The sequence below is a fragment of the Prionailurus viverrinus genome, chromosome B2 (genome assembly GCF_022837055.1).
Source record: "Prionailurus viverrinus isolate Anna chromosome B2, UM_Priviv_1.0, whole genome shotgun sequence".
Lineage (NCBI taxonomy): Eukaryota > Metazoa > Chordata > Mammalia > Carnivora > Felidae > Prionailurus > Prionailurus viverrinus.
The window spans coordinates 146,198,979-146,226,110 of NC_062565.1; the positions used below are offsets into that span (position 1 = coordinate 146,198,979).

The following is a 27,132-nucleotide window of genomic DNA, read 5'->3' on the forward strand; positions in this document are numbered from 1 at the left end:
ATGACAGGCCCCCCTCATTTTGACATCATGGACAAATGACATAACTATCCATGAATAACACGCATAAAAAATGCATGTTGATGATGTTGAATTTTTTAAAGTTATTTATTTCTTTTGAGAGAGAGAGAGAAAGAGACCATGTGAGCAGGGGAGAGGCAGAGAGAGAGAGGGAGAGAGAGAATCTCAAGCAGGCTCTACGCCATCAGTCTGGACCCGGTGTGGGGCTGGGTCCCAAGAACCCCAAGATCAGGATCTGAGCAGAAATACATTTAACCAACTAAGCCACCAAGGTGCCCTGTGATGATATTGAATTTTATCTGAGCTCTGTGCTCCTGAAAACAGTGAAGACTAAAGGAAATTTCACCCTTTTGTGTTTTGGAAAATAGCTTATTGCAAGGAACGACCCTTCCCCGTAAAAGTCTCACATGTCCCCCACCTTAAGGACAGACATGGACCCTCCAAACTCCTATTCTTTGCTTCACAGATGATGAGCTAAACTGCTTGTCCCCGCTGACCAGTCAGAGAACAATGCTTGGTAGCCAAACTTCGGTTAAGTTTCTCTCCTTCCTCCGAGCCCCTCAACTTGGGTCCACTTTCAGTTTCAGCTAGGAGACAGCCCCTCCTGAGCACAGGGTGGCCGCAGGGGACAACAGTCTCTGATCTACTCTCTTGTAATGGTGCCCTTTCACTCTGCTTCCACACGAATTCTTTCTAGCCTTGTTTGCTCCTCTCTATTAAAATTTACCAACAAACAAAACTTCTTTTCTCTAACTTTGAGAGGCTTGCAGACCTTCTAGTCAGAACGTTCTGCCCCTTCAATGGCCCCCCTGCCCCAAGTGCCAGAGTCCACCCCCAGCCCCGACAATAATCCTTTCCAACAAAGCCTCTCTTTGTCAAATGGCGATTTATTTATATTTTTATTTGACAACATTTACAAGGAATTCTGTCTGGGGAGGTCAGACTAGTTTGTTGTTTCTCAGTATCTCCTAACTTTCCCTCCAGGATTTGGAAAGGCATGCTTGGTGTATGTGGGGGGTGGGGGGGGGGGTGGGGATGTGATTATTAGACAATAAAAATCATTTTAAATCACTAAAGAAATCTCCACAAATCATTGGGCATGATCCAGAACATAAAAAAAAAAAAAGTCAAACAGTAACAACAACAAAACTGCCTACCCACAAAGGAAACATGATTTACATAATCAGTTCATGCTTTTCTCCTTCGTATTATGGAAGTTTCTTTGTTTACATGATCTCTAGTGGTCTGTTAAATGCTTGCAATGCATTAGTGCTTTTCCGAACAACATTTTGTTAGCAATGAAAAATGCTTTACCCATCAATGGGAAAGGCAGCTGAAAGATTAGAATAAAGAAATGAGTTGGTCTGCAATACTTATTTGGTTTTAGCCTTAGCTCTCAATCACCGGAAGGAGGTCTAGAAGGAAAGCTTCACTTTCCATTTTTAAGAACATTTTAGCAATCAGCAAAGGGTGACAAACCTATTTAAAGAGGTGATAAGTTGGTGGTATTTTGTATCACTCTGAAGGTGAGCTATCCAGTAAACTCAGATGGTATTTCCAAACCTATAATAAGTGATTTTAGGGGCACCTGGGTGGCTCAGTTAGTTAAGCGTCTGACCTCGGCTCAGGTCATGCTCTCACAGTTCGTGAGTTCGAGCCCTGTGTCAGGCTCTGTGCTGACAGTTCAGAGCCTGGAGCCTGCTTTGGATTCTATGTCTCCCTCTCTCTCTGCCCCTTCCCCGCTTGCACTCTCTCTCTCTCTCTCTCTCTCTCTCTCAAAAATAAATAAACATTTTTAAAACATTTTTTAAAAAGTGATTTTTTTCAATGTCAAGTATCCAATACAATGTAAGGGGCAGGAACATTCCATTAACTCTTGTATCCAGATACTGGCTACGAAGTAGGGAGAAAAGTAGGTGACCCCAGCTTAGGGCCTACAGATGTCCTGTTCCTTATGGTGTGAGACACAGGAACCCACAAGCCATGGTACCCAGGCTAAGAGGGTGCAATGTGTTCCCAGGAAACTGGAATGAAAAGTAGGAAACCTGACTTCTAGGGGAACTCCTATCAGTATCCTCATCAGCAAAATGAATAATGTCAAATATGCCAACTTGCACACATTTGCATGTGGCTTATACATGTTCACATCTTTTATCTCTATATAGAAATCCATAATGGGGCGCCTGGGTGGCTCAGTCGGTTAAGCATCTGACTTCAGCTCAAGTCATGATCTCACAGTCCGTGAGTTCGAGCCCCGCGTTTGGTTCTGTGCTGACAGCTTGGAGCCTGGAGCCTATTTTGGATTCTGTGTCTCCCTCTCTCTCTGTCTTCCTCTCTCTGACCCTCCCCTGTTCATGCTCTTTCTCTGTCTCAAAAATAAATAAACACTAACATTTTTTTAAATAAAAAAGATAAATCCATAAATACTTGTAAGGATGAATGAACTCCATCACTCTAATCAGGGCCTTGAACAAGCATTTCACATACTTAATCCTTACAACAAAAAAGTAAGGAAGATATTATTGTTCCCATTTTATAGACAAGGAACAAAGACTCTGAGAGTTAAGGGATCTTCCACGAGGCCCCATGACTGAGCCAGAACCCAGCACCTGACTGACTCCAAAGTCCATGTTCTATGCTCCTAACCACTCAGGTTCTGACCCAGAACATTCTGGTGAGTTTCCAGTTGTTTGTAGAAAAACAAAAACAAAATCAAAGAAAGGATGTGTCAACAAGAAACTTAAAAAAAAAAAAGGCCTCATATTCTTATTTGAGTGCTACTAGTAACCATATAAGAATGACGTTTCCGGCCCATGGCAGACCCAGTTACCACTGTTTACAAATGTCAGCTCTGAAATGTCCACTCCATGAACAGCATTGGAAAAGTAGTTGTAGTGTGAGGAGTAAAGCAGGTAAGAGGTGACTAGAAGCAAATGCCCCCAGTGTGTGCAGAGCCTGCAGCTGGCCTTCTGTGCTCATGGCAGCCCACCAGGACACCTTTGTCAACTGTCCTGACCCTGTGAGAAAGGGGTAATTCACTATAATATTGAGATGATCAGGATCATTGAAATTTCCTTCCATGACACACAAAATGAACGTGCAGGGTGAACACACTGTTGCTGTGACAAGGCTCAAAATACTTCTCTGAAAGTACAGTTCAGAGAGGGAAATGCTTAAATTACTATTTCAAGTTAACAGCTGGATAGTAGTGGTATAATAAATAAACTATGGAGTTGATATTCAGTACTAACAATTTTCTATGGCAAACTCATTCTCATTTCCTAGAAATTGGAAGCTAAGTTTGCAGGACAAACTTTCCTCACCAAACAGGAAATGCTGGCTCTCAGATCACCAAGCTAACCACGCCCCCCCATTTCATTTTCCAGTTCATTTAGATTTTTTCTAACTAATTTGTTTATATTTTCTTATATTTCATGTGCTTTTATAAATTTCTTCAAATATTTTTGGCATAAGATATTGTGAGCATGAATACCTACAAGATCTATGTTTTCATTGTGAAATCAAATTATGATAGCATGCTAAAACATGCTAGTATATGAATATCACCATGGCTATCGTGTATTTGCAGCTTATGTGAAACTTAAGAGTCTTAGATAATTTTTTTAAATTTATTGTCAGGTTAGCTCACATACAGTGTAGTCTTGGCTTTAGGAATAGTTTCCCACAATTCATCACTTACATACAACACCCAGTGCTCAGCTCAACAAGTGCCCTCTTCAATGCCCATCACCCACCTTCTCATCCTCTCGACCCCCAACCCCCATCAACCCTGTTTGTTTTCTGTATTTAAGAGTCTTGTATGGTTTGTAACCCTCTCTGTACCTTATTTTTCCTTCCCCTGCCTTATGGTCTTCTATTAGGAGTGTTAGACAAAATTTTCCATGCAATGGAAATCTTGTTTTTACCACTTTTCAGAGGATGAAGTGGAAGCCCAGGGGCAGCCAGCAGCACAAAGTAGAACTCAGTCCCCTCCGCCTCCCAATGGCAATGGATCTTTATTTCCTAGGAGTTGAGGAGCTGTCCTCAACCACGTCCACCCTCACTGACCAATCCCAGTGGAGGAGAGATTCCAAGAATGTGTTCATGGTACTTGAGGATTCTGTTTTCAGCCCTTTCAAGAGGACCCCACACGGCAAATCTAATTAGGGTGAAAACAGCCTAGGGCGAGACACCACCAATAAAAAAGGGCTTGCCTATGTCTCCCTGTGGGTTCTATTACATTTACCATTTTGATCCAATCACTATTCTACACAATTTAGCACAATATAGTCCTGAGACTATATTCTACACAATACAGTCCTGAGACTATAAAGCTAAAAGCAAACAACAAAACCTTGGGCTTCCCAGATGTTAGGTGCAATCTGTTTTCGCTGCTTCTTTTACTAAGCCCATAGCATGGGAACTACTTCTCCAAATCTGGCCTCACGGGGTCTTAAGGCCAAGTTTGTGCTTTGCAACAAGGATTCCTCACAGCACGCACATGCGGAAGATAAGAAATGTATAACAATTTGCCAATTAGTGTAATTAATCCTACTTGGTCTCTTTCATGGAATTGGAATATGGCTTTGCTAACCAAGCCAGTGAAGCTTGTTTCTACAGGCTTCCCAGCCGTTCTTAGTAAATTGCCAGAGGAGAAAAATAAAATTACGAGAAAAGTTAAAAACATTGAAAAGTACAATATATTTGCTTTTGTCAACTCCTGAGTATGGAATAACTGATAGACATATAAAATGAATTCTTTCAGCAGATACTTTTGAATACTTCTATGCACACGATACTTAATGTATAATAACTGGTATGAAACAGATCCACAAAGACTTCACACTCCATCCTTTCCTTTCCATATGTGATCTGCTTATGGGTTGGCAGCAACATTTTTACTTTAAGAGGAATTTTACCTTTTGCAAAAACTTTGGAAGCATTAATGAGAAATTGCTATATTTCTCATAGCTATTGGGGTGCAATCAATTTATTTCTGCTAAAACAGAAATCTGAAGAAGAGCAAAACACACCCCAGTAGATTAACAAAAATAAAAACAATAGTCGGAGGAAGCGGGAATACTCTCTCTCGCAAACAGTAATGTAATTTGAAAATTCATGACCCTATCACTCTCTTATTCACAGGAAAGGAGCCATGCCCCTGAAGGTCAATGAGTGGTTGAGTTAATTGTGTCCAAATGTCAATGGAGGATAAAAACTAAAGACTAGGATGAGTCCCATTAAAAATAAGAATAGAACAGGAAATAAAATCAGTACTCAAAAGCGCGGTTTCTTAACTAAAGTGTCATTCAATTAATCATACTTTAAGACTCACATATTATGAGCTTTCAGTCAAATAAACCAATTCAAAGGTTAACTCCAGAATGGTATTTTGAAGGATGCGGAGGCATTGCTGCCCTAGAGATTTTAAAGACGTGCACCAATCACCATATCTCTTAGGGACTTTGGACGATCTTACTCTAAAGCTGATAATTTTGTGTATATTGAATTCTTGAATGTCTTTCAATGTAAGAAACTTAAAGTAGATCATACACGTTAAAGTTAAAAAGCTTAACTGACTATTTTGCTCCCTCTTACCCCTGTGCTACAATTTTATCAAATGTCTTTTGCTATCCCCTGAAAATCACTGTCACCATCATCACCGTCATTATTTTAACCAATTATGCAATAAAACATAACTGGATTTGGACTTTGTTAAGAGGTGTTCAACATTATTTAGAATGGCGTCATAATTTTATTGTAAGTAAATTGCACCAAATTTAAAAATATAATTTAAAATTCCAAAAGCAACCAATAGACATTAAGACTTTCATTACTGAATTCAAACGTCTATAGAGCTGGCATAACGAATCGCCAGATAAAGTGACTGAATCAGACGTATGGTGAGTTCAAGTAAAGATGAGATCATTTTGTGGAGATAAGTTTATTAGAGTGGTAGTGGATAAAGGAGTAAGAATTGATTAGAGAATATTAGTACAAGTTGTAATATCTATTTCTTATCCCTATTTATATTGCTAAGCCATGGCTTGGTTAAAAAAAAGTATGAAAATGATACCCAGGATTTATATGGTATCACTTCAACTATTTCCTTATCCTAAGTGAGAACTACTTCAGGACAGTACAAGCTATTGTAGCATGCTTTCCTTTAAACTATGAATAGTTCATCAAGAAAATGCTTACACTGTAATAAAAACACACTACTATACATATTCAGCTCTACAGACAGCAATGATCTTGAAATTCAGCATGTCGCCAATGACACCACCAAATTTTCCCACACAGATATACCAGGTTTTCTTCCACTTAGATGGTGATATTTTATCTAGTTTCAGTAAAGCAGAATTCTTTTGAGAAAGAATATAAAAAAGAAGCTGAATTTCCTGGAGCTTTTTACCCCACAAATGCTTATATAATTTATAGCCCACATTCTAAAATAATTTATTTATTCGCTTATAATATATCCCTTGGATATTTCTAAAATGGATCTCTACCCTTCAAATTAAAAGGCTACAAAAGGAATTTTTAAAATAAGATAAAAAGAGAAGGATGGCCTAGGTGGACACACAAACTACCACCAAGTTTTAAATTTAGCATTGACCCTTCCTGCATTCAGAGCAAAATGTACAATGGACACACACTGGGCCACATCATCTCATTATAGGATGGTTATTCCTCATTCCTGGTATAGACTCCAGCAGATGCAAGCTGCCTTTCCCATGAAAATGCAGTTCTCCGTGGCATTAATGATCATTACGTATTTGCACCAAAAAGAGAAAGTTCAGTCCCTACTGGAAGCAGAGGATCCAAATGGCCCTCCCATAGCAGACTTAAATGTGTTGATTTTGATGAAGTATTCTTAGTTTTTCTCATTAGTTCCCTCCTATGTAAAATCCATGTAGGTATTTCCCACTTATGAGGCATATTTGTACAAATGAGTTGTCTCCTAGATGTAATCCCTTCTTAACCTTCAACTATTAATTTAGGCAGAAATGTTTTCTGGTAATATATTCACAATGTTTCGGTAAATTAAGAGAAAGGATTCATATCTACAAATGCCTTCGCTATCTGGTTGTGAAGAAACCTTGAGTCACATGTAGACAAAAGTAACCCATACAAGCTCCCCGCTCCTTGCCAGCCTCTCCCCAATACACCAGAGAACAACGATCAACTTCTGTTTATATGAAAGAGACTTAAAAACAATGAAGTAATTAGATACGTTCAAGAGAGATAATAATGTCACGCAATGATGACTATTCCCCAAGTGCTGCTGGCTCCCTGAGAAAAATCATTTCTCTTCCATGCGAATCCTGCAGACGTGCAGGATATGAGGAAAGGCGACATTCTCATCAGAGTTAAAAGCATACAATATGAATGGGGTCCTCCACATGGCAATGACTGCAATAAATTACCAAGTGTGTGTTCTGTTTTCTGAGATGGGCTCAATTTATCATTTTATTGAAAAGGTTCCATTATGCTAATGTCTTACAAAATCACATTCTGCTGTTGCTGGAAGGTCATGAGGGGATATAAATTTTTACATTTAGAACCAAGTGGCTGTACAGCAGTCCCAGTTTCCAAGGGTTAATAAGAAACCATCAGAGTACATTCAAGGACTTGTCAATGGCAACTCTTTAAGATGCTCCCCTAGTTAATGGAAAGAAAAATGAATGTTATTACAAATTAAACATTAAAAAAAAACACTAATGCTACAAGAATAGAGGTATTAAAACTTGGTTAAGTAGGGGGTGATTATCTGAAAAAAAGTCTTCAGTGAAATTGTGATTTATCTATAGACCTGAAGTATCAGAAGAGGTACATATTAAATAGGTCTCTATTATATAGTACGTAGACTGTCTAAATTATCCACCATCTTCATTTACCATTTTCAAACACTTTCCCAAATAAGTTTGCTAAAGATCTCTAATGTGCAAAATCAACATGCCTATTTTTCTGTAAACTCATTATGTCTATAAGGAGGGTGCTTAGGTTTTTGACTAGTCTCAAATCCCACATTTGAGTTCTCCAGAAAAAAGAACGATGATGAGCTAATTATTTAATGCAAATCAGATATTTTTCCCTAGAGTAAGGTTTTGTTTCCATCTTTCCAAGAATTATCGATTCCCTCCAATCACCGAGGACTGTGAACATAATTCATGAATATATTGTATCAACAATTTGTAGTTATGGGCAACTACTGTCAAACAGCTGAGTAAAAACACATTACAACCAGATAGCTCCCTTTGGACCAATTATTGTAAATCAAAGCAACACTGAGGAAAAACAGTTGCTCTTTAGAAATACTTGCCTGGTATATTTGGCTCCCAATTTTCTGATGCAGCCCAAAAACCAGACTGTGAACAGTAACCATGTTGCTGGATTTGGCATTCTGTCTTGTCTGGTTCAGTTGCTGAGTGGTGATAGAGGTTTATATTGTACAATGTGGGTGCTTTTTAAGTTCAGGAGGCCCTTTAGAATGGATCACTGATCACATTTCAATGCTATTCCCAAGCGGGTAATGACTAAGAAGCCAGATATGGTCCAGGGCTGGGTGTGCTCAATCTTATACTGTGTTAAAGTACACACACACAGAGTGACACAACATGTTCGTTGATGACCTGGAACTAATTTGACAGGAGAAAAAACAAAAAACAAACAAACAAAAAAGCTTTAGAAATAGGCCCAAAATAGCTGGGAAGCCCGGTTCACAAAACTGTGTTTGAAAAGAAGAAAAATGGAAAACAAAAGAAAAGATCATATAACTTCTTGACAAAGGCAAATCATAAAGTTTCTCACTGACTAACCCCGAACATATTAAAAGTGGTTTTTCTATGGCTTTTGCATATTTCCTGTCAAATGGTATATTTGTTCAGTCAAATGTAAAGCCATGGAAAGTAGACTTCTCTTAACTAAGGAAACTATTACTGAGATGTTTTACAAAAATGGAGAGATTTGTTGAAGGCCTTCTAATGAGGGGGTTGGTCTTACCTCAGAGTGTATAGGATGAGTGTTGACTTTGCAAACCATGCGGAATTGAAGCATTTGCCAATAAAAACTCTGATCCAATTCAAAGAGAATGGATTTTTTTTTTTATTTTTCAAGTTTATTTATTCTGAGAGACAGAAAGAGAGAGAGAGAGACAGAGACAGAGAGAGACAGAGAGAGCGCATGAGTGGGGGAAGGGCAGAGAGTGAGAATTCCAAGCAGGCTCTGTGTTGACACAGCACAGAGTGCGACAGGTGGCTCCAACACACAAACAGTGAGATTGTGACCTGAGCCGAAATCAAGAGTCAGATGCCACCTGGGCACCCCAAGGAATTTTGGCCAAAGATCTTGGTTCAAATCTTAGCTTCAACATCTTTTAGTTTCAGGATCTTGGACAAGAAACTTACTCTTTACTCTCAGTTTTAAGGGGGAAAAAATTCTTCTTATGGGAACTACTAGCTAAGAAATATTTGAAGAATACAAGTTCACATAATTAAGGTGAATCTCTGGACACTTGAACTGTTTCAATAAATTGGATTTAAGGAAGAACAAAAAGCTATGTATCTTTTCTCAGATATATCAGAGTTAAATATGTAATAAGATTTTTATTTTATATTTTATAAAAGATGGGTTTGATTTCCCACAAAGACAGTAGTTAATCTGAATTTATACTTCTCATATTGGTTTATTAATTAATCTAACATTACACTTGTGTGATATTTAAGTTTATGAAAATATACATGTATGCATTTGTATTTCACTAGACTGACTTGTAAGGCTGGCAAATATTTTATAGTAATGATGTTTTGTAGTGTGTCAGCCAAAATATAAGTTCTTAGATCCTTATGTAACTTAAAACTCTGGATTAACATTAAATCAGGATATTTAATGAATAATTTTTTGATGGCTGGATAATATCTGTTAAGATTGAATACAAAATCATCAATAAATAACATAGTTTTTAAGTTTCTATATTTTTGGTTCTATCTGCTCTATGCTAAAAACAGCTGGATCTTTAGTTCACATTAATAAAATTTTATTTTTGCTATTTTTAGGAGTCAAACCCATAGAAAACTGTGTAATGTGTATCTATGAGCTTTGCTACTCTGCTAAAATTCTTGTGACAGGTAGTTCTCAATTAGCTACCTCTCAGGGTTGTTTTTTTGTTTTTTTGTTTTTTTGTTTTTTTTTCTGTTATCCCAACTGTAAAACAAAAAGTTGTTATTTTGGCTAAAAGTTATAATTAGCTTGCATGTTGGCACTGTACAAGAAGCAATAGCAACAAAAAAATACAACTATCTCCCCAAGGTGATGGAATGAGTTTTTGTTTTAGTGTTAAAATAAGAGAGTTGTTTTCCCCCCACTAAAACGAAGTGGCAGTTTGTTCCAGAATATGAAAGAATAGAGCCAAAGACAAAACTTGAGAAAATAGAAAATATAACAAGGTGTGGAAAGTTTGAGGAAAGTGAATTTTACTTTCTTTTATTCATAAAATCTAAGTCCTAAAGAAGTTATGAAATGTGTTAAAATTACTAAAAAGTCTCCATAGTTTTGATGGACTTATTGATAAGATAATTTAAAAAGGGCCAAAGAAGGGAGCTCATAAAACCTATTTCATCAAATATTATATTAATTCAAAATTACAATTAGACTTCTTCTCTATGGAGTTAATACAATTCACGTCAGAACACCTAGTCCATCTATGCAATCTCTCCAAGTAGCAATTCTATAACCTACCAGAGTATTCTCAGCTTTAGGTTGATTTTATCATATTCTTCGACAGATAGTTTTAAAAAGATAAAGCTTCCTCACTTGTAAATGAACTGGTTCCTTTTGATCACCTTACTTTACCTGCATATATTTTCTTAGTATTTTATTGCCACTTTATTTAAAAAAAAAATAGCCAAGTATTGTTTCTCAATTCTTGCCGAGGACTTTATTAGAATCAAATGATCAAATCTCCTCTGATAATTTCTTTGATCTTGCCTTCTAGAAATCGATCTAAAATTTAAATAAAAATTTAGGGGCGCCTGGGTGGCTCAGTCAGTTAAGCAGCCGACTTCGGCTCAGGTCATGATCTCATAGTCCGTGAGTTCGAGCCCCGCGTCGGGCTCTGTGCTGACAGCTCAGAGCCTGGAGCCTGCTTTGGATTCTATGTCTCCCGCTCTCTGACCCTCCCTCGTTCATGCTCTGTCTCTCTCTGTCTCAAAAATAAACATTAAAAAAAAATTAAAATAAATAAATAAATAAATAAATAAATAAATAAATAAATAAAATAAAATTTAAATAAAAACTTAAAATAATAATTTCAGTGTATACCTTGCACTTAAAAATGTCTTCAAATTGGAACGCCTGGGTGGCTCAGTCGGTTGGGCGTCCAACTTTGGCTCAGGTCATGATCTCACAGTTCATGGGTTCGAGCTCCATGTCAGGCTCTGTGCTGATGGCTCAGAGTTGAGCCTGTTTTGGATTCTGTGTGTGCCTCTCTCTCAAAAATAAACATTAAAAAATTTTAAGTATTAAAAAAATTTTAATTAAAATAAAAAAAAAAAAGTCTTTGAATTTCCCAGAGGGCACCTGGAGAGAGACGCTAGAAACCACCGGGTTTATTTGGTGTGTTTCTCATTTCTTAATGCGCTCCCCCTGAAGGAGCTAGGGAACGAGCTGTCCAGTCAGAGGAGACTCAGCCTTCCTTAGGTTTGGTTTACGTGGATAAAATGTTACTCAGCCAAATCTATAAACTGAACCCTTGGCGGTGGGGGGCGGCGGGGGGGTGGGGGGCGCACAGAGATTAGTCGAAGCCTCTGTTGCCCATTAAAGGGTCTTACGCTCAGGGTTTCCCCTGACCAAACCCTTATGAAAGAGTTATGTACCGTACCACCAAGGGGAGTGTTGCTCTGCCCATTCTGATATTATTGGTCACTGTCAAAATCCAACCAGCCTTTTGGGGCGCCTGGGTGGCGCAGTCGGTTAAGCGTCCGACTTCAGCCAGGTCACGATCTCGCGGTCCGTGAGTTCGAGCCCCGCGTCAGGCTCTGGGCTGATGGCTCAGAGCCTGGAGCCTGTTTCCGATTCTGTGTCTCCCTCTCTCTCTGCCCCTCCCCCATTCATGCTCTGTCTCTCTCTGTCCCAAAAATAAATAAACGTTGAAAAAAAAAAAATCCAACCAGCCTTTTGTTATTAGGAAACTGGTTCGTTTGTGCTTCCATCTGAGGCTTGCCTGAGAGCTCTCTACAAACCCCAGACCTAAGCTGTGTCTTCATCACAGAAGGACGGTCTCAGGCCTCAGGGAAAGGACCATGCCAGGTGCTTTCGACTACCGATACTTTAAAGAACGGACTCTCAGTTACAGGCGTTAGAGCCAGCATTAGCTTGACAACTTCTACACTGTACCAGTGGAATGAATTAGGCTTTTCAGGATCATTCCAGGATCATTTCAGTCTGGAAGTCAAAGTCCTTCATGAAAGCAACCCGCTAATCCAAGATCCAACAGAACAAGAATTAATTACATGAGAACAATTAAACTTAGGAGGGAAATTTAATTATGGCTATTTGTTTTGAATATTATTAGTACTTTCATTATTCTGTGTTTGTGAATATATGAAGATATTTTTCTTATTTATGTATCTCACCTTCAGTTTAGTGCACTACGCCTTTGTTTACTGAGTTAAACTTTTGCCAATAGTATCTGGTCTTCACTGGCCCTCAGAATTCAGAAAAAAATACTTAATGGAGCCTCCTTACTTTTTCACCGCAACACAGTTATCGACAGCAATTTAATAAGAATTTGTTCTCATCTTACCATGACATAAGTGAACAAAAAGTGCAACAAAGGATATTCACAGAGTGATATTTGAGAATATTTCTCACTTCATAAGGTATGACAACACATTACTAAGAAATGATAATTGACCTTACTTGTGTGCCGATGCCTACAAGACCCTCACATACAAACAGGTTTGGTATGGGGGCAACAGAGTCCCATTCACGGGCCATAATTCTTATCCAGTGTAACAGATAACCCCAAAGACTATGGTTATTGCTCTACAAGACATGAACCAGCACTGTATCTAATCCAGCCATCCTACCCTAACATTTCTTCATTACACACACGTACATGCACGCACACACTCCAATGTTGAAAGGGGATCTTTCTTTAATTGGTACTTTGAAGTTTTTACACAAAATTATAGAAAATAGTACAATAATATAACCACCTCCAGATAAAATGGATTAAATGATAAAAAGACAAATTGATGGTTTGTCCGCCTTTAGTGACCCTAAGACTGATCACATGGCACCAGACCGATCCCTTCATGGTATATCTATCGACTCACTCACTTTGACCTTTTTATAATTGTTGCCAGAATGAGTTAGGGCTTGCAAAATGGTGAGTATTCTGATTTTGGTATCATCTTCAATTATTATCTGGAACAATTCTGCACAGAAAAGTTTTCCCCAACCACTAAGGGGACCTTGGTTACCTTGAAACAGAATTCTAATAGAAGTTAGAGAAATCGTTATTGTTTTTCTTTTAGTTACCAACTTTCTTTTTTTTTTTTCAACGTTTATTTATTTTTGGGACAGAGAGAGACAGAGCATGAACGGGGGAGGGGCAGAGAGAGAGGGAGACACAGAATCGGAAACAGGCTCCAGGCTCTGAGCCATCAGCCCAGAGCCCGACGCGGGGCTCGAACTCACGGACCGCGAGATCGTGACCTGGCTGAAGTCGGACGCCCAACCGACTGCGCCACCCAGGCGCCCCTAGTTACCAACTTTCTGAGTAAAGTTTTAGTGTTCTAGTTATTGCCAAGGCTTTTTAATACATTTGATTTTTTTTAGTAAAATGATTTTAAGTGTTGTTTTCCATACTATTTTTATCTTGGATTATGCCATCTTTGGATAATACATCTTTGTTATCCCAGGTGTCCTTCACGCAATCCATCCATCTTGGATAACCCACACAAGCTATTGAGCAAGATAGCACTATAAGGCATTCAGGGTTCATCCTGCATATTTTCTGTCTCAGGTCTGAATCTGCCATTCTCCAGGGATTCCTGGCTCCCTATAGTGGAACACAATGTCAAGAGACCAAAATTTGAGTGGCCATAAACTTACTATTAATTTATAGGCTTGGAGGAGCAATCTAGATGCTCTACCTGTAAAGGAGTTGGTGGGGGGAGGGGAGAGGGGTGATAGTCTGAGATAAGAAACACCGACCATAGGAGGTCCCAACACTGGTTGCTCATCAAAGTCATCTGTGAAGCCACCAAAATATAGATTCCCAGGCCTCCACCAAGATGTTTTCAATCCAATGCTCAAAGGTGAGCCCCGACTAATTTAAGACACCCTCGGGAAATGTAATCACTCCAGGGTCCACTGGACAGGAGGGCTAAGTTATCGTCTCCAAGCAATCATATTTCCAAGACCATGGCATAGAGTATTTCACAGACCTTAGGAGTTGAATCACTTTTATCTTTTATCACTAATTTCTCTTATCTTACAAAGTAATGTATATTATTATCGAAAGTTATAATAAAACAAGTTTCAAAACAAAAAATAATAAAAATAACTCATAATCCTATTGTAAGAAAAATCACTATCAACTCATATCTGCTTTTTTAACCTTTTTTCTATATTACATATGCACACATGAAACATATATTTAGTTGTCTATTTTTTTAGACTAAGATCACACACCACTCAGTGTTCTGGAATCTACTTTTTTCATACAGCATCTTTCTATGCCATTAAATATTATTCTCCAACATCACTTTCAATTGTTACAGAGTATGCCATTTTATTGGGTTGTCAAACATTTATTTATTCAGTCCCCATGGTTGGATTTCTAGATTGTTTTCTTTTTTCTTTCTTTTTTTTTTTTTTTGCCAATGTAAACAATGCTATGTTTGAACATCTTTATGGGCAATTCCTTGTATACATCCTTAATATGATTTTGTGATAAACTCTGAAAACTAGAATTGCCAAGCCAAAAGGTAGAGATGTCATTTCTTCCTGTGGGACTGTAAAGTTCTAAAATAATTTCCTAACAATTTGAGGTAAGAGAAAAGTCTATGACGTCTGAAAAGGACTACCATGGAAGCAAGGCTGTGTGAAGGGGGAAGAAAACTTGTTATCTGACTTTGTAAAGGACTGTCATTAAGTTGAATGTTAAGGTATGGGAAAAAGAAGCAACGTGCAGGATATCGTGATTGAAAGATGGTGGCGCTAAATGATGTCATGGCAACCTCGTGCTGAGCAAAGTGCAACATTTGCGTGTGTGTTTGTGAGGTGGGGAATTTGGGAATGAGATTTAACTACATACACAGAATTTGGAAGTCTGAGTATCTGGAAATACTGACTGCAATGATCAAGCTATCTGGTTTTCTCTGACAGAAGCACGGGACCCTACTTCAGGAATCCAAACTTCTCCCGCAACTTAGAACTTCTACTTTCCAATCTCAAAGGACCATCAAAGAATGAATGAATACAGGTTTTTATTCACTTAATACACATTTATTAAGCACTTACTATGCTCCAAGCACTGTGTTGGGTACTACAGACAGCCCAGAACAAGATGAAATCCTGTCTCATGAAGTTCACTTCTCAATGGGGCTTGTACCAACTGTGTGAGCCACCCTGGTGCTCACAGTCCTACTGTATGCAACAAACCTCTCAAATTAACTACGTTAAAAAAGAAAACCTGTTTTTCTTCATACAAACAAGAAAATTTATTTTCCATGAAGTCCATAAGAAAAAGATACCTATGGAAATAATTTGAAGGGATTCTGGGGAAAATAACAAGTCTGAAAAATTCTGGATTGTTCTGTTAATGAAAGACAACATAAGGCTCTAATATGTTCCTCTGTAATAAGGAAAAAGTGACACAAATGTACAACCACACAGTAGCCCTAAATTACTAGTATTCCTATCACTGAAGATACGCTATATTTTATTGAGATATACTATTTCTTATGGACATAAAGAGAGTGGATTAAGCAAAGGACTCAAAGCTATGGTTCTATTTTACCAGAATAAGTTGACACATCTCAAATACAGCAACTCCACTAGCAGTATTTATGGACACATAAAATACTCAATAATAGATGTAATCTTTCTCATTTCATGAAAGAGAATCCTACATGGTCAATTTGAAACATGTTGTCTCACCACCTGTGGAAAAATTCTAATTCCTACTCCTCTTGGTCTATCTTCCCCCAAGATTGTATTTATTTTTCAAATATATGAAACACCACCAAAATCTCAGTGATGTCACCATGAAAGGGTAAATGCAGTAAAAGAATATCATCAAATGATTCAATGATTTTTTTAAAGAGAGGTGACTTCATAGCCATCAGCTAGAACTCAAAGAGTTCTGGTGGCTCTTTATCATCAAAATGATTATATTGGCATCAGAAACCCACACAACAGCAGCTTTTATAAATAATTGCCAGATAGAAGTATCACTCACTGAAGCTGGGTCTGTCCATTCTTTGTGACAATAAAGAAATTGCATGGCAAACAGCAGCAATCTGTGAAGACCGGCAAATCATGCTTGCCTAAGCCATCCCTCCAGATTACACTGTTTGCCTTCGTTGGTCAGCAGGTTAGTGAAATGTCTTCTCTTTGAAAGGCAGGACATCATGAAGATGTGTATACATCTTTTGCTTGCAGTTATGTAACGGTGGAGACTTTTAGATCCATATAAGGATCCATTCATTAGATTCGTGCAAACATCTGAAGAGAGATAGTGGCAACACTCAAGTTTCCAGAATGCTGTTCTGTCAAACAATTCTAGTCTGAAGACACGCACCCCAGTGATCAAATCTGAATCCACGTGTGCCATTCTCTTGCTCACGGAAACATAATCTTTGTCTGCATTGCTAAGCTCAATAATAACCTGTCCTGTTTTTTAATTTTTTTTTTTAATTTTATTTTTGAGAGAGAGAAGAGACAGAGCATGAGTAGGAGAGGGACAGAGAGAGATAGAGGGAGACACAGAATCCAAAGCAGGCTTCAGGCTCTGAGCTGTCAGCACAGAGCCCCACATGGGGCTCAAACCCACGACCCGTGAGATCATGACCTGAGCTGAAGTCGGGGGTTTAACTGACTGAGCCATAGTAACCTATGCTTAAACAGCAACCCAACAGTAACATGTTCTTAAATTTCCCTTGTGTGTCACCTATTGACAGGGCCAGATTGATAAAGGTCCTCTGTGGTCCACTTCAGCTGACCAGTCCCCAGCTAGTCTGCTCCTTCAAATTACTGGACACAGCCAAAAGGGTTCTCTGAGCAAGTCCCAACAGAAAAAGAAAGAAAAAACTGCATCTTACTTTTCCCCCTTATTGAAACTTCCTTTCTGTCTGATTGGTTCCCGATAACTAAACACAGATCATGAAAACTAAAAGATTAATCCTATTTTCTGATGAGATACTCTCAATGTAGTATATCATCTAACAGAATATGAGAAAAAATAAACAAAAACAAAAACAAAAAAACAACCCAAAAAGCATCATCTGTGATTTAGAGTTGGAAGATGATGATAATGTAAAATTTTAGGAAAATAGCCAGAAGAAATTTTGTTCCTGATGTCATTCTTCATTATCCCAGAACATCCACTATGCTAACTTAGTCCCAAATACACGGTGGAAGTGACCAACATCTAAAATTAAATTTTAATTAATGAATCAAAGTGAAATGAAACCCCAACTTCAAAACCACAGTAGAGACAGAACGCAGTCTTGCGAGCAGGCAGGATGGCATGGGGGTGTAGCTCCTGTTTTTTTCTGATTTAAATCAGGAAGCTCTGAATCTACAAACCTGCACTGGTTTTAGAGCCCAGGCCCAATCAGGGCTGTTGATCATGTGAGCCAGAAAGCAAAAGGATAACAAAACCAGGCAACGGTTAAGTCACGTTTTGTATGTGCCAAGCACTGGCCAAGCTCTGCCAAGCTCTGTTCTGAGCACTGGTCACAAAGTAGCTGGAATGAACAGTGTGAGGTAGGTAATTTCGTTATCCGTGTAAACGAGGAATCCAAGGCCTAGCACCTTGAGAAAACCGGGGCTTCTCAAACATTACTGCGCGCTATTTGCCTGAGGACCCTTTTTAAAAACACACAGTTGGTGATTCAGCAGGTCTGGGATGGAGCCTTCCTGACAAAGTCCTGAGTGACGATGCTATTGCTGGTCTACAGACCAGAATGAGAGCGGCAGAAAGTTAACTGTCGAAGGTCACGGAAGCAGTAAGAAGCAGAGCTGGGATGTGGCTCGGTCAGCCTGGCTCATCGCCACTAAACGTAGCATCTGTGTCACAGACGTTTCACACGCAGGGGTGCTGTGGCACAAGGATTAGAACAAATAAATGCCTATCACCTTTTCCTATGGCACTTGCCAGCAACAACCAATATTTATTAAGGGCCTACCATGTAACAGGCACTGTGGGAAACAGAACATAAAAACTATTCCCTGGCCTAACGGATATTTATTTAATCCACTAGACAAACAATTAACCATTTGATTCCCTTCTAATTACAATTCCATTGGTTGAACATTTTGATTAGTTTAATTATCATACACAGAGAAAATAGAGCATTAACTTCCAAAGAATCAGAGTACAATAACACACTTCTAACAGTCAATTTAATTCCATCTCTGGGGACTGAGGAAGAAATTTTTAGATATTACAGAGCTTCAGCGGTATCATTTGGGTAATAAATTATAGCTCAATTAGACTTAGAACGTGTAGGAGTTTGGGGGGCCCCTGGGTGGCTCAGTCGGTTAAGTGTCCAACTTCAGCTCAGGTCATGACCTCACCATTTGTGAGTTCAAGCCCCATGTCAGGCTCTGTGCTGACAGCTCAGAGCCTGGAGCCTGCTTCGGATTCTGTGTCTCCCTCTCTCTCTTCCCCTCCTTGGCTCGCCCCCTGTCTCTGTCTCTCTCTCTCCCTCTCAAAAATAAATAAACACACAAAATTTTTTTTTTTTTTAAAAAGAAGGTGTAGGAGTTTGGGCCTGATTCTATGGAATTACCTAGAAAAAAATTTAAAAAACAAAGTTCTCATAGTTTTGTTTTGTTTTCACTTATAATGAGTGTTTCAATTTCTGTTATGAAATGGACATTTTGCTAATTCCTATTTTCATTACTAGGTAGAACAAAGGTTCTTGAATTACGTGTAAATCTCTTGGAAGCTACCGTTCATACAAAATAACACCTTCAACAAAACATCCACAGAATTTCCATTAGTCTTCATTTATTCAGAACAAATTCAGAAAGTTTTAAGAGTTTATTATAGGCAGCCAATTCCCACCACTTAATTTGTAATTTTTCTCTTTATCTTCCTTGTAACAAATCAAGAAAATGGAATCCAGCAGCCTGCCCGCATTTTTGGCACAGTCTGCATTAATTAGAACACTTCAACGATTCCCAAGACGGACCTCACCGGCTATAAATATCCTGCCTCGGCTCCCACTCTCCTGTCAAGTGCAAATCTTCCCGTCTTGGCACATGTCCAGGGTCCTCCGAAGGACCTCAGAGCTCAAAGAGCAAAAAATGTAAATGCTTTACTTGGTGGGCATTAGACCCATAGGAGACAGATGACCGCGCTACCCACGGTGGGACCTTTAGAGCGCGCAGTCACGTCAGCCCCATTTAGTCCAGGGCACGACTTCTCCCTTTCCTTTTTAATCAAAATATTCCCTTGCAGAGGTGACATCAGAAGAATCGATACCTCTGAGGTCCCTGGTGAGCACCCCTGTCATCTCCCACCACGACCCCCTGGAGTTCATTTTTAACTGCTTGTGTTTTACAACCATCGCAAAGGACAAAACACTTCTAACAGAGTCATGTGTTAGGCCACACCAGAAGCACGGGGTGGAAAGGCCAGCCTTGGTTTGTCTCCTTTTTTCCCGCAGGGAGCCCACTCCCCACTCAGCCGGTGAGTCATGGATGGCGTGAATTGCTCACTCACGTGGCTCTGGGCTTTCCCTCTCAGATTCTCTGTCACACAGAGGACACATGGCTCTTCTCCCAACTCTTCTCCATTTCCCAACTCTTCTCCATTTCCAAGTACTTAAGAAAGAAAATGCAAGATGTGGGCAGACCTTCTTAAATACCAGAAGATAGGAGGGATGTGACAAAAAGGTTATCATGGCCATTTGGGTCACTGAAGGTTTTGGCGTCCAGAGCCCTCCACAACAGGAGCTCACTCCCCAACCCCCAACCACCTTTCCAACGTCATCAGTCCTCCGAACCTGTTGTAGGTCATGGTCACCAGCCATGGTCATCACTGTCAGGACGCTACACAAGCTCGTCCCCCTCTGAGTGTGACCAGCCCCTCACCACCTCCTCCAAAGCCCCCATCCTCTGCCAGCCACAGACAAGTCTTTCCAGACTCTCAGAGCCCATCCTCCAAAGCACCATACTGCTTTGATTTGCCTTTTTTGTTCAGAACTCACTCCACTTAAATTGTATACATACATCTTCTAAACTGTGAGCTACTTGAGGGTCTGGTTCTTCTCATTAACCCCTGTTATCTCCTGTTGCTGGTTTATTATACATACGAAGTTCTCCAAAGTTCTGACACATGCTACAACATGGATGGGCCCTGGAGACATCATGCTAAGTGAAGTGAGCCAGTCACAAAAAGACAACTACTGTATGGTTTCACTCATACGAGGTGTCTAGAGTAGTCAAATTCGTAAGAAATAGAAAGTAGAAGGCTGGCTGCCAGAGGCTGTGGGGAGGAGGGATTAGGGAGTTATTTCGAGGGTATGTAGGGTTTCAGTTCTGCAATATGGGAAAGTTCTGGAGATGGGTTACACAACAGTGTAACTATGCTTAACTCTACTGAGCTGTACATTTAGGAATGACTAAGATGACTCCTGTGTTCTTTATCACATGAGAGTAATAAAAAGTACTCAGAAGGTGAGCTGATGACAAATGCAGGAACTGACTGCTCTGTATGGAGGGCTCAGTTATCCCTAGCCACCCCTTTACCAAGTTGTGACTGCTTCCAGGTAACAAGTATTTCCAGTACTCTGCTAACCCCATGGCACATTGCACCCTGCTCTCCACAGGCAATTATTAACCATTTTACCCACCAGGTGTGATAAATGGGTTCAAGAGTTGTAACGGCTATATTTTATATGCTGAATAATACTTCATGGCCATATGACAATATATGTACCACCATCCATGTTCCAGCCAATGGAAGTACGAAGTGTATGAGACTTACTTGCTTTTGATGAGCATACTTTCAAAGTGGTGAACAAAACCATGACAAGTAAACACACTACGGTAGATATAAAGTACAATCAACAGGAAGCAACAACTCATTCTGCTTTTGGAACAGTGTTCAGACTTCTTGGAAAGGAATATAGGACGATCCTCCCCACACACACCTCAAAAACCCACCCAAAATATGTCATGCTGGCAAAATTCCCGCTACTGTGCAGTATCATTTTCCATATTTTCACTTATAATATTGAAAGAGCATGTTATAGCAAAAATGTCTATGTTGGAGAAAAAAATAAGTTCTTGGCAAAATCGTAATGTATTTTTTATAATTTTACAGGATAGCAACCTTAAGTTGCTCTCTTATGACTGCCAAAATTTTGTTGTTTCCGGGAAGGTTTACACAAGAGACTCTCCTTAAAGCTGTTTGATGCACCAAGAAATCCACACTCTTGGGCTTAAAGTCATTAGCATGTCTTATGCGTATTTTCAAGTACTTGAGATTTGATTTTGGATCAAATGAGAATTAAATCTGAAGTTTATCACTCTATTTCATTAGTAGGCCTCCATGACTGATTTGTATTTGGCAGATGTTAACTAATTTATAATCCTGCAAATAATGTTTGTCTTACACTACATTCAACCACTGGCTTAAAAAAAATGCTGTTAAGAACATATTCTCTGATAATCATGATACATCTACAGTGAGTATCCAGAGCTCAAGCCTTAAAAGCAATTACATTTATTTTTTAATAGACTTTATTAATTAGAGTAGTTTTAGATTGACAGTGAAACTGAGCAAAAAGTACAGAGTTCTCATAGACACCCCTCCCCAACACACACACACAACCACACAACTTGTTCCACTACCAATACTCCACAGCAGAGTAGCCACATTTGTTTTAGTCGTGATCCTACACTGACACACCATTATCACTCCAAATCCACAGTTCACACTAGGGCTCCTTTTGGTGTTGTATATTCTATGGGTTTTGACAAATGTATACGGACATACATCCACCATTATAGTATTATACAAAGTAGTTTCTATGTCCTAAAATATTCTGTGTTCTGAGTGTCCGTCCTTCCCTCTCCCCAATCCCTGGCAATCTGTATAGACACAGATCTTCACTGTATCTGTAGCTTTCCAGAATGTCATATAATTGCAATCACATAGTATGTAGGCTTCTCAGATGGGCTTCTTTTACCTGGTACTATGCACTTAAATTTCCTCCCTGTCTTTTCACGGTTTGATAGCTCATTTCTTTTTAGCCCTGAATATTATTATTTCTGGATGGACCACGTTTCATCTGTTCACCTTTGGAAGGATCATGGTTGCTTCCATGTTTGGGCAATTATAAATAAAGCTGCTATAAAAGTCTGCATGCAGTTCATTGCATAGACATACATTTTCAATTCAGTTGGGTAAACAGCAAGTTTTAGCTGCCATGTTGTATGGTAAGAGTGTGTTTAATTTTGTAAGAAACTGCCTTCAAAATGGCCACACCATTTCATTTCCACCGGCGATGAATGGCAGTCGGTGTTGCTCTGTTCCCTCATCAGAATTTGGTGTTCTCAAAAGTTTTGGATTTAGGCTATTCTAATGAGTGTGTAATGGTATGTCATCATTTCAAACTGTAATTTCCTAATGACATATGATATTGAATATCTTTTCTTATGCTTATTTGCCATCTATATAAATTCTTTGGTGAGGTGTCTGTTCACATCTTTTGCCTATTTTGTAATTGGTTTGTTCATTTTATTGCCGGGTTTTAAGAATTCTCTGTATATTTTGGATAACAGTCAATCAAATGTGACTTTTGCAAATATTTTCTCCCAATCTGTGGCTCGTCTTCTTATTCTCTTGACATTGTCTTTCATAGAGGAGAAATTATTCATCTTAATGAAGTTCAGCTTATCATTTATTTATTTCAAAGACCGTGCCTTTGGTGCTGTATCTAAAAAGTCATCACCATATTCAAGGTCATCTAGGTTTTCTCCCATGCTATATTCCAAGGTTTTTATAGTTTTATGTTTTACATGTAGGTCTAAGATCCATTTTGAGTTAATTTTTGTGAAAAGTATAAGATCTGTATCTAGATTTTTTTCAAGACATGGGTGTCCAGTTATTCCAGCACCATTTGTTCAAAAGATTATCTGTTCTCCATCCTATCGCCTTTTCTCATTTCTTAGAGATCAGCTGACCATATTTACGTGGGATTGTGTCTAGGATTTCCATTTTATCCCATTGATCTATTTGTCTATTCTCCCACCAATACTATACTGTCTTGATTATTGTAGCTTTATAGCATGTCATAACAAGGAGCAGCCTCAATCCTCTGTCTGTTCTTCTTCAATATTGTGTTGGCTATTCTGGCCTCTCCATATAACTTTAGGATCGGTTAATCAATATCCACAAAATAACTTGCTGGCATTTTGATTGGACTTGTGTAGATCAAGTTGGGAAGCTAACATCTTGGCAATACTGAATCTTCTTTTCCTTGACCATGAAATGTCTCTGTATTTTTTAGTTCTCTGATTTCCTTCAAAAGAGCTGTGTGATTTTCCTAATTATAGATGATGTACATATTTTGTTAGGTTTATATCTAAGTGTTTCATTTTGAGGGGTGCTAATGTACATGTTACTGCATTTTAATTCCACTTGTTCATTGCTGGTCTGTAGGAAAGCAATTAACTTTTGCATATTAATTTTGTATCCTGCAACCTTGATATTAGTTCCAGGAAGTGTCTGTTTGTTTGTTTCTTTCTTTCTTTCAGATTTTCTACATAGACAATCATGTCATCTGTAAACAAAGACAGTTTTATGTCTTCTTCCCAACTGGTTGCCTTTTATTTCCTTTTCTTGTCTTATTTTATAGCTAGAACTTCCAGTATAATGTTGAAAGGATTGGTGAAGGCCATTTATACTTTTATTTCATATTTGTCTATCTTTAATTTTTTTCTATAAAATGTCTTTGAGTTATATTTCAAAAGTCATCTTTCATTTAGTAAGAAGATATATGCTTATTTTATAGTAAAATGTTCTTCATTACTAATGAAATGCTTTCTTAGTAAGCTGAGGCAAAAAGACTTGAAAGAATTGGATAAAATTAGCAAGTGTTTTATTTTTAAAAAGAGAAAAATAGGAGGTGCGCCTGGGTAGCTCAGTCAGTTAAGCATCTGACTCTTGATTTTGGCTCAGGTCATGATCTTGTGCTTTGTGCGTTCTATCCTCGCATCAGGCTCCACACTGACAGTGTGAAGCCTGCTTTGGATTCTCTCTCTGCCACCCTCCTTCTCTCATTCTTTCTCTCTCTCCCTCTCTTTTTCTCAAAAAAAAAGTTAAAAAAGAAAAAGAAAAAAATGGTACACCATGTGATATAAAAATTGAGTTTTAAAATTTGACTACTTGAAGGGCGTGGCGGTGGCTCAGTTGGTTGAGCATCCAATCTCGATTTTGGCTTAGGTCATGATCTTGTGGTTCGTGAGATCGAGCCAAGAGTTGGGCTTTGCACTGACAACATAGAGATTCTCCCTCTCTTCTTCTGCCCCTCCCCCACTCATGCTTTTCTCCCTCTCTCTCTCCCCCTCACTCTCTTATTCTCTCTCTAAAATTAGAAAAAAAAGTAAGAACAGTATCTCAGAAACATAGCAAAAATTTGATTACTTGACTATAATTAATTTAACATGATTCTTCAAAATGACTTATTGTCAGACTGTGTCTACTGTTTATAATCAAAATGTCTAGAGCAAATGCAGAAATTCATTCTTTCTTCCTGATATCTATATTTTGAGGAGTATAGGCTACTGGATACTTCAAACACAAGCTCTGGAGTAAGACAATCCTTGGTAAAATCTTGCCTTGTCTGAATCCATTCTTCAAATACCCTGCTGCTATTAGCTCTCTACAATGAGGATAATGATATTGCCTACCTGGTGGGGCTTCTAAAGAATTAAATAAGACATTCATGGGAAAGAATGCTTAGTACAGTGCCAGGTTCACAGCAAGCACTCAGAGATGTTGACCATTATTATTACCACTACTTCCTGATGTTATTGGAATTATCATATTTCTAGGATTCACAAGCAGCCAATTCAAAAGGCAGCTGACTTAGCCAACTCCCTAAATCAGATCTCACTCTACTGCATGGCTCAGAACTCTTCCAGCGGCTCCCTTCTCATCAGGGTGAAATTTAAGATCTACCACCCTGTATGCAACTTGCCCCCATCTTGACCCCCTTATGACTTCCCTTCTTCTTTTTGTTACACACTCCTTCTGCCCCTGTCTTGGTGGCTTCCTTGCATTCCAAGCCTCGGATCCATACCTGGCTCTCTTTCTGCCTGAGATCCCTCTGTGGGTGCTCTCCTGAAATGTCACTTCATCAGAAAGGCCTTCTTAGTACCTTATACAAGACAGCACCCTTTCTAACACTCTCTACTCCCTTTACTCTGGTAAATTTTTCTCCAGAGGACATATAATTACTAGTTATTTGTTTCTTTGTGTATTATCTGCTCCCCAAGTAGAATGAGATCCAACCAGGTAGGCATTTCTTCTGATTCTATTTCCTACTACATCCTTGCACCTAGAATTATGCCTGGCACAAGGTGGAGATTCACTGACTTTTTGCTATGTAGTAAATTAACTGTAAATTAATGACAAATATTAGAGAATATTGCAATTTTTTCTCTAGGCCCAACAGCTTCATATTATGTGATTGTCAGGAGGTGATGAATGGCTCCTCATTAAGGAAAAAAGATGTTACATGAGAACTTAGTTCATGCATGGGTACCTTGGAGCTCAGAAGTAGCTTACTCAATGTTCTTAATCAAATGTTTACAAATTAATGCATTTTATACATTCACAATATTTGAAGCAATATAATTTCTTATTTAGGGTATTGTTACTCAGGAAACAGAAGTGAGCAGTGGGGCCGGCTGAGGGTAACGGGGCTGAGAGGCTGTTCACTGAGTAAGTTGAACATGAATGCCAGAGGACTTGGATCTCAGCTAAAGGACAGCATTCCAGTTGCCGAACTTTCAGCAAGTGGACCTTTTGAAAGCCATGCTCTTCTTCAAAAAGGTCTTCCTTGTGTGAAAAATGAACTTTTGCCTACTCATCCTCTTGAATTATCAGAAAAAAAATTCCAGCTCAACCAAGATAAAATGAATTTTTCCACACTGAGAAAAATCCAGGGTCTGTTTGCTCCACTCAAATTACAAGTGGGATTCAAGGCAGTGCATCAGGTTCAGCGTCTTCCATTTCCTCCAAGCTCAAACCTTTCACAGGGTATTTTGAGGGGTCATGATGAGACTCTTGGATTTGAGGATATTCCTAATGACCTGTCACAAAGTGAACTAATGGGAGAACCACCCTTGATGGTGGAATATAAACTGGGTTTACTGTAATCTGTTGTGATGATGTTCATGAAAATAGAGGGGCTGCATCTTGTTTACAGTCCTCTTTTTACTATAATTTGATGTACACCACATTAAAAGTACTGACACATGAGAATTCTTGCCAAAATAGTGTCTGCGATCATTTGAAATTATTTGGGTCTTTGGTCTATTGCCATGTGACAATTGAAAGCACTCAAGGGAGATGGTTTTAAAACTCCCAATTTGGTGCCTGGGTGGCTCAGTCAGTTAAGCGGCCAACTTCGGCTCAGGTCATGATCTCACAGTTCGTGAGTTCGAGCCCCCCATCGGGCTCTGTGATGACAGCTTGGAGCCTGGAGCCTGCTTCGGATTCTGTCTCTCCCTCTCTCACTGCCCCTCCCCTGCTCATGTTCTGTCTCTCAAAATAAATAAACATTTTACAAAATTTAAAAAAAAAAACTCCCAATTTATATGAAAACAGTATATGTCTCTAAAAGACTGTTG

The 27,132-nt window shown here is 38.9% G+C and overlaps 2 protein-coding genes across 4 annotated transcripts in view; one reads left to right on the forward strand and one right to left on the reverse strand.

Annotated features, from left to right (window-relative positions):
• PRKN (parkin RBR E3 ubiquitin protein ligase) overlaps positions 1–27,132 on the reverse strand; it is a 1,353,288-nt gene that overhangs the window by 879,546 nt on the left and 446,610 nt on the right. The window lies entirely within an intron of this gene.
• On the forward strand, positions 26,207–26,658 carry LOC125166203 (proteasome maturation protein-like). The gene has a single exon (XM_047860013.1). The coding sequence runs from the start codon at positions 26,233–26,235 to the stop codon at positions 26,656–26,658; it is 426 nt and encodes a 141-aa protein (XP_047715969.1). The 5' UTR covers positions 26,207–26,232.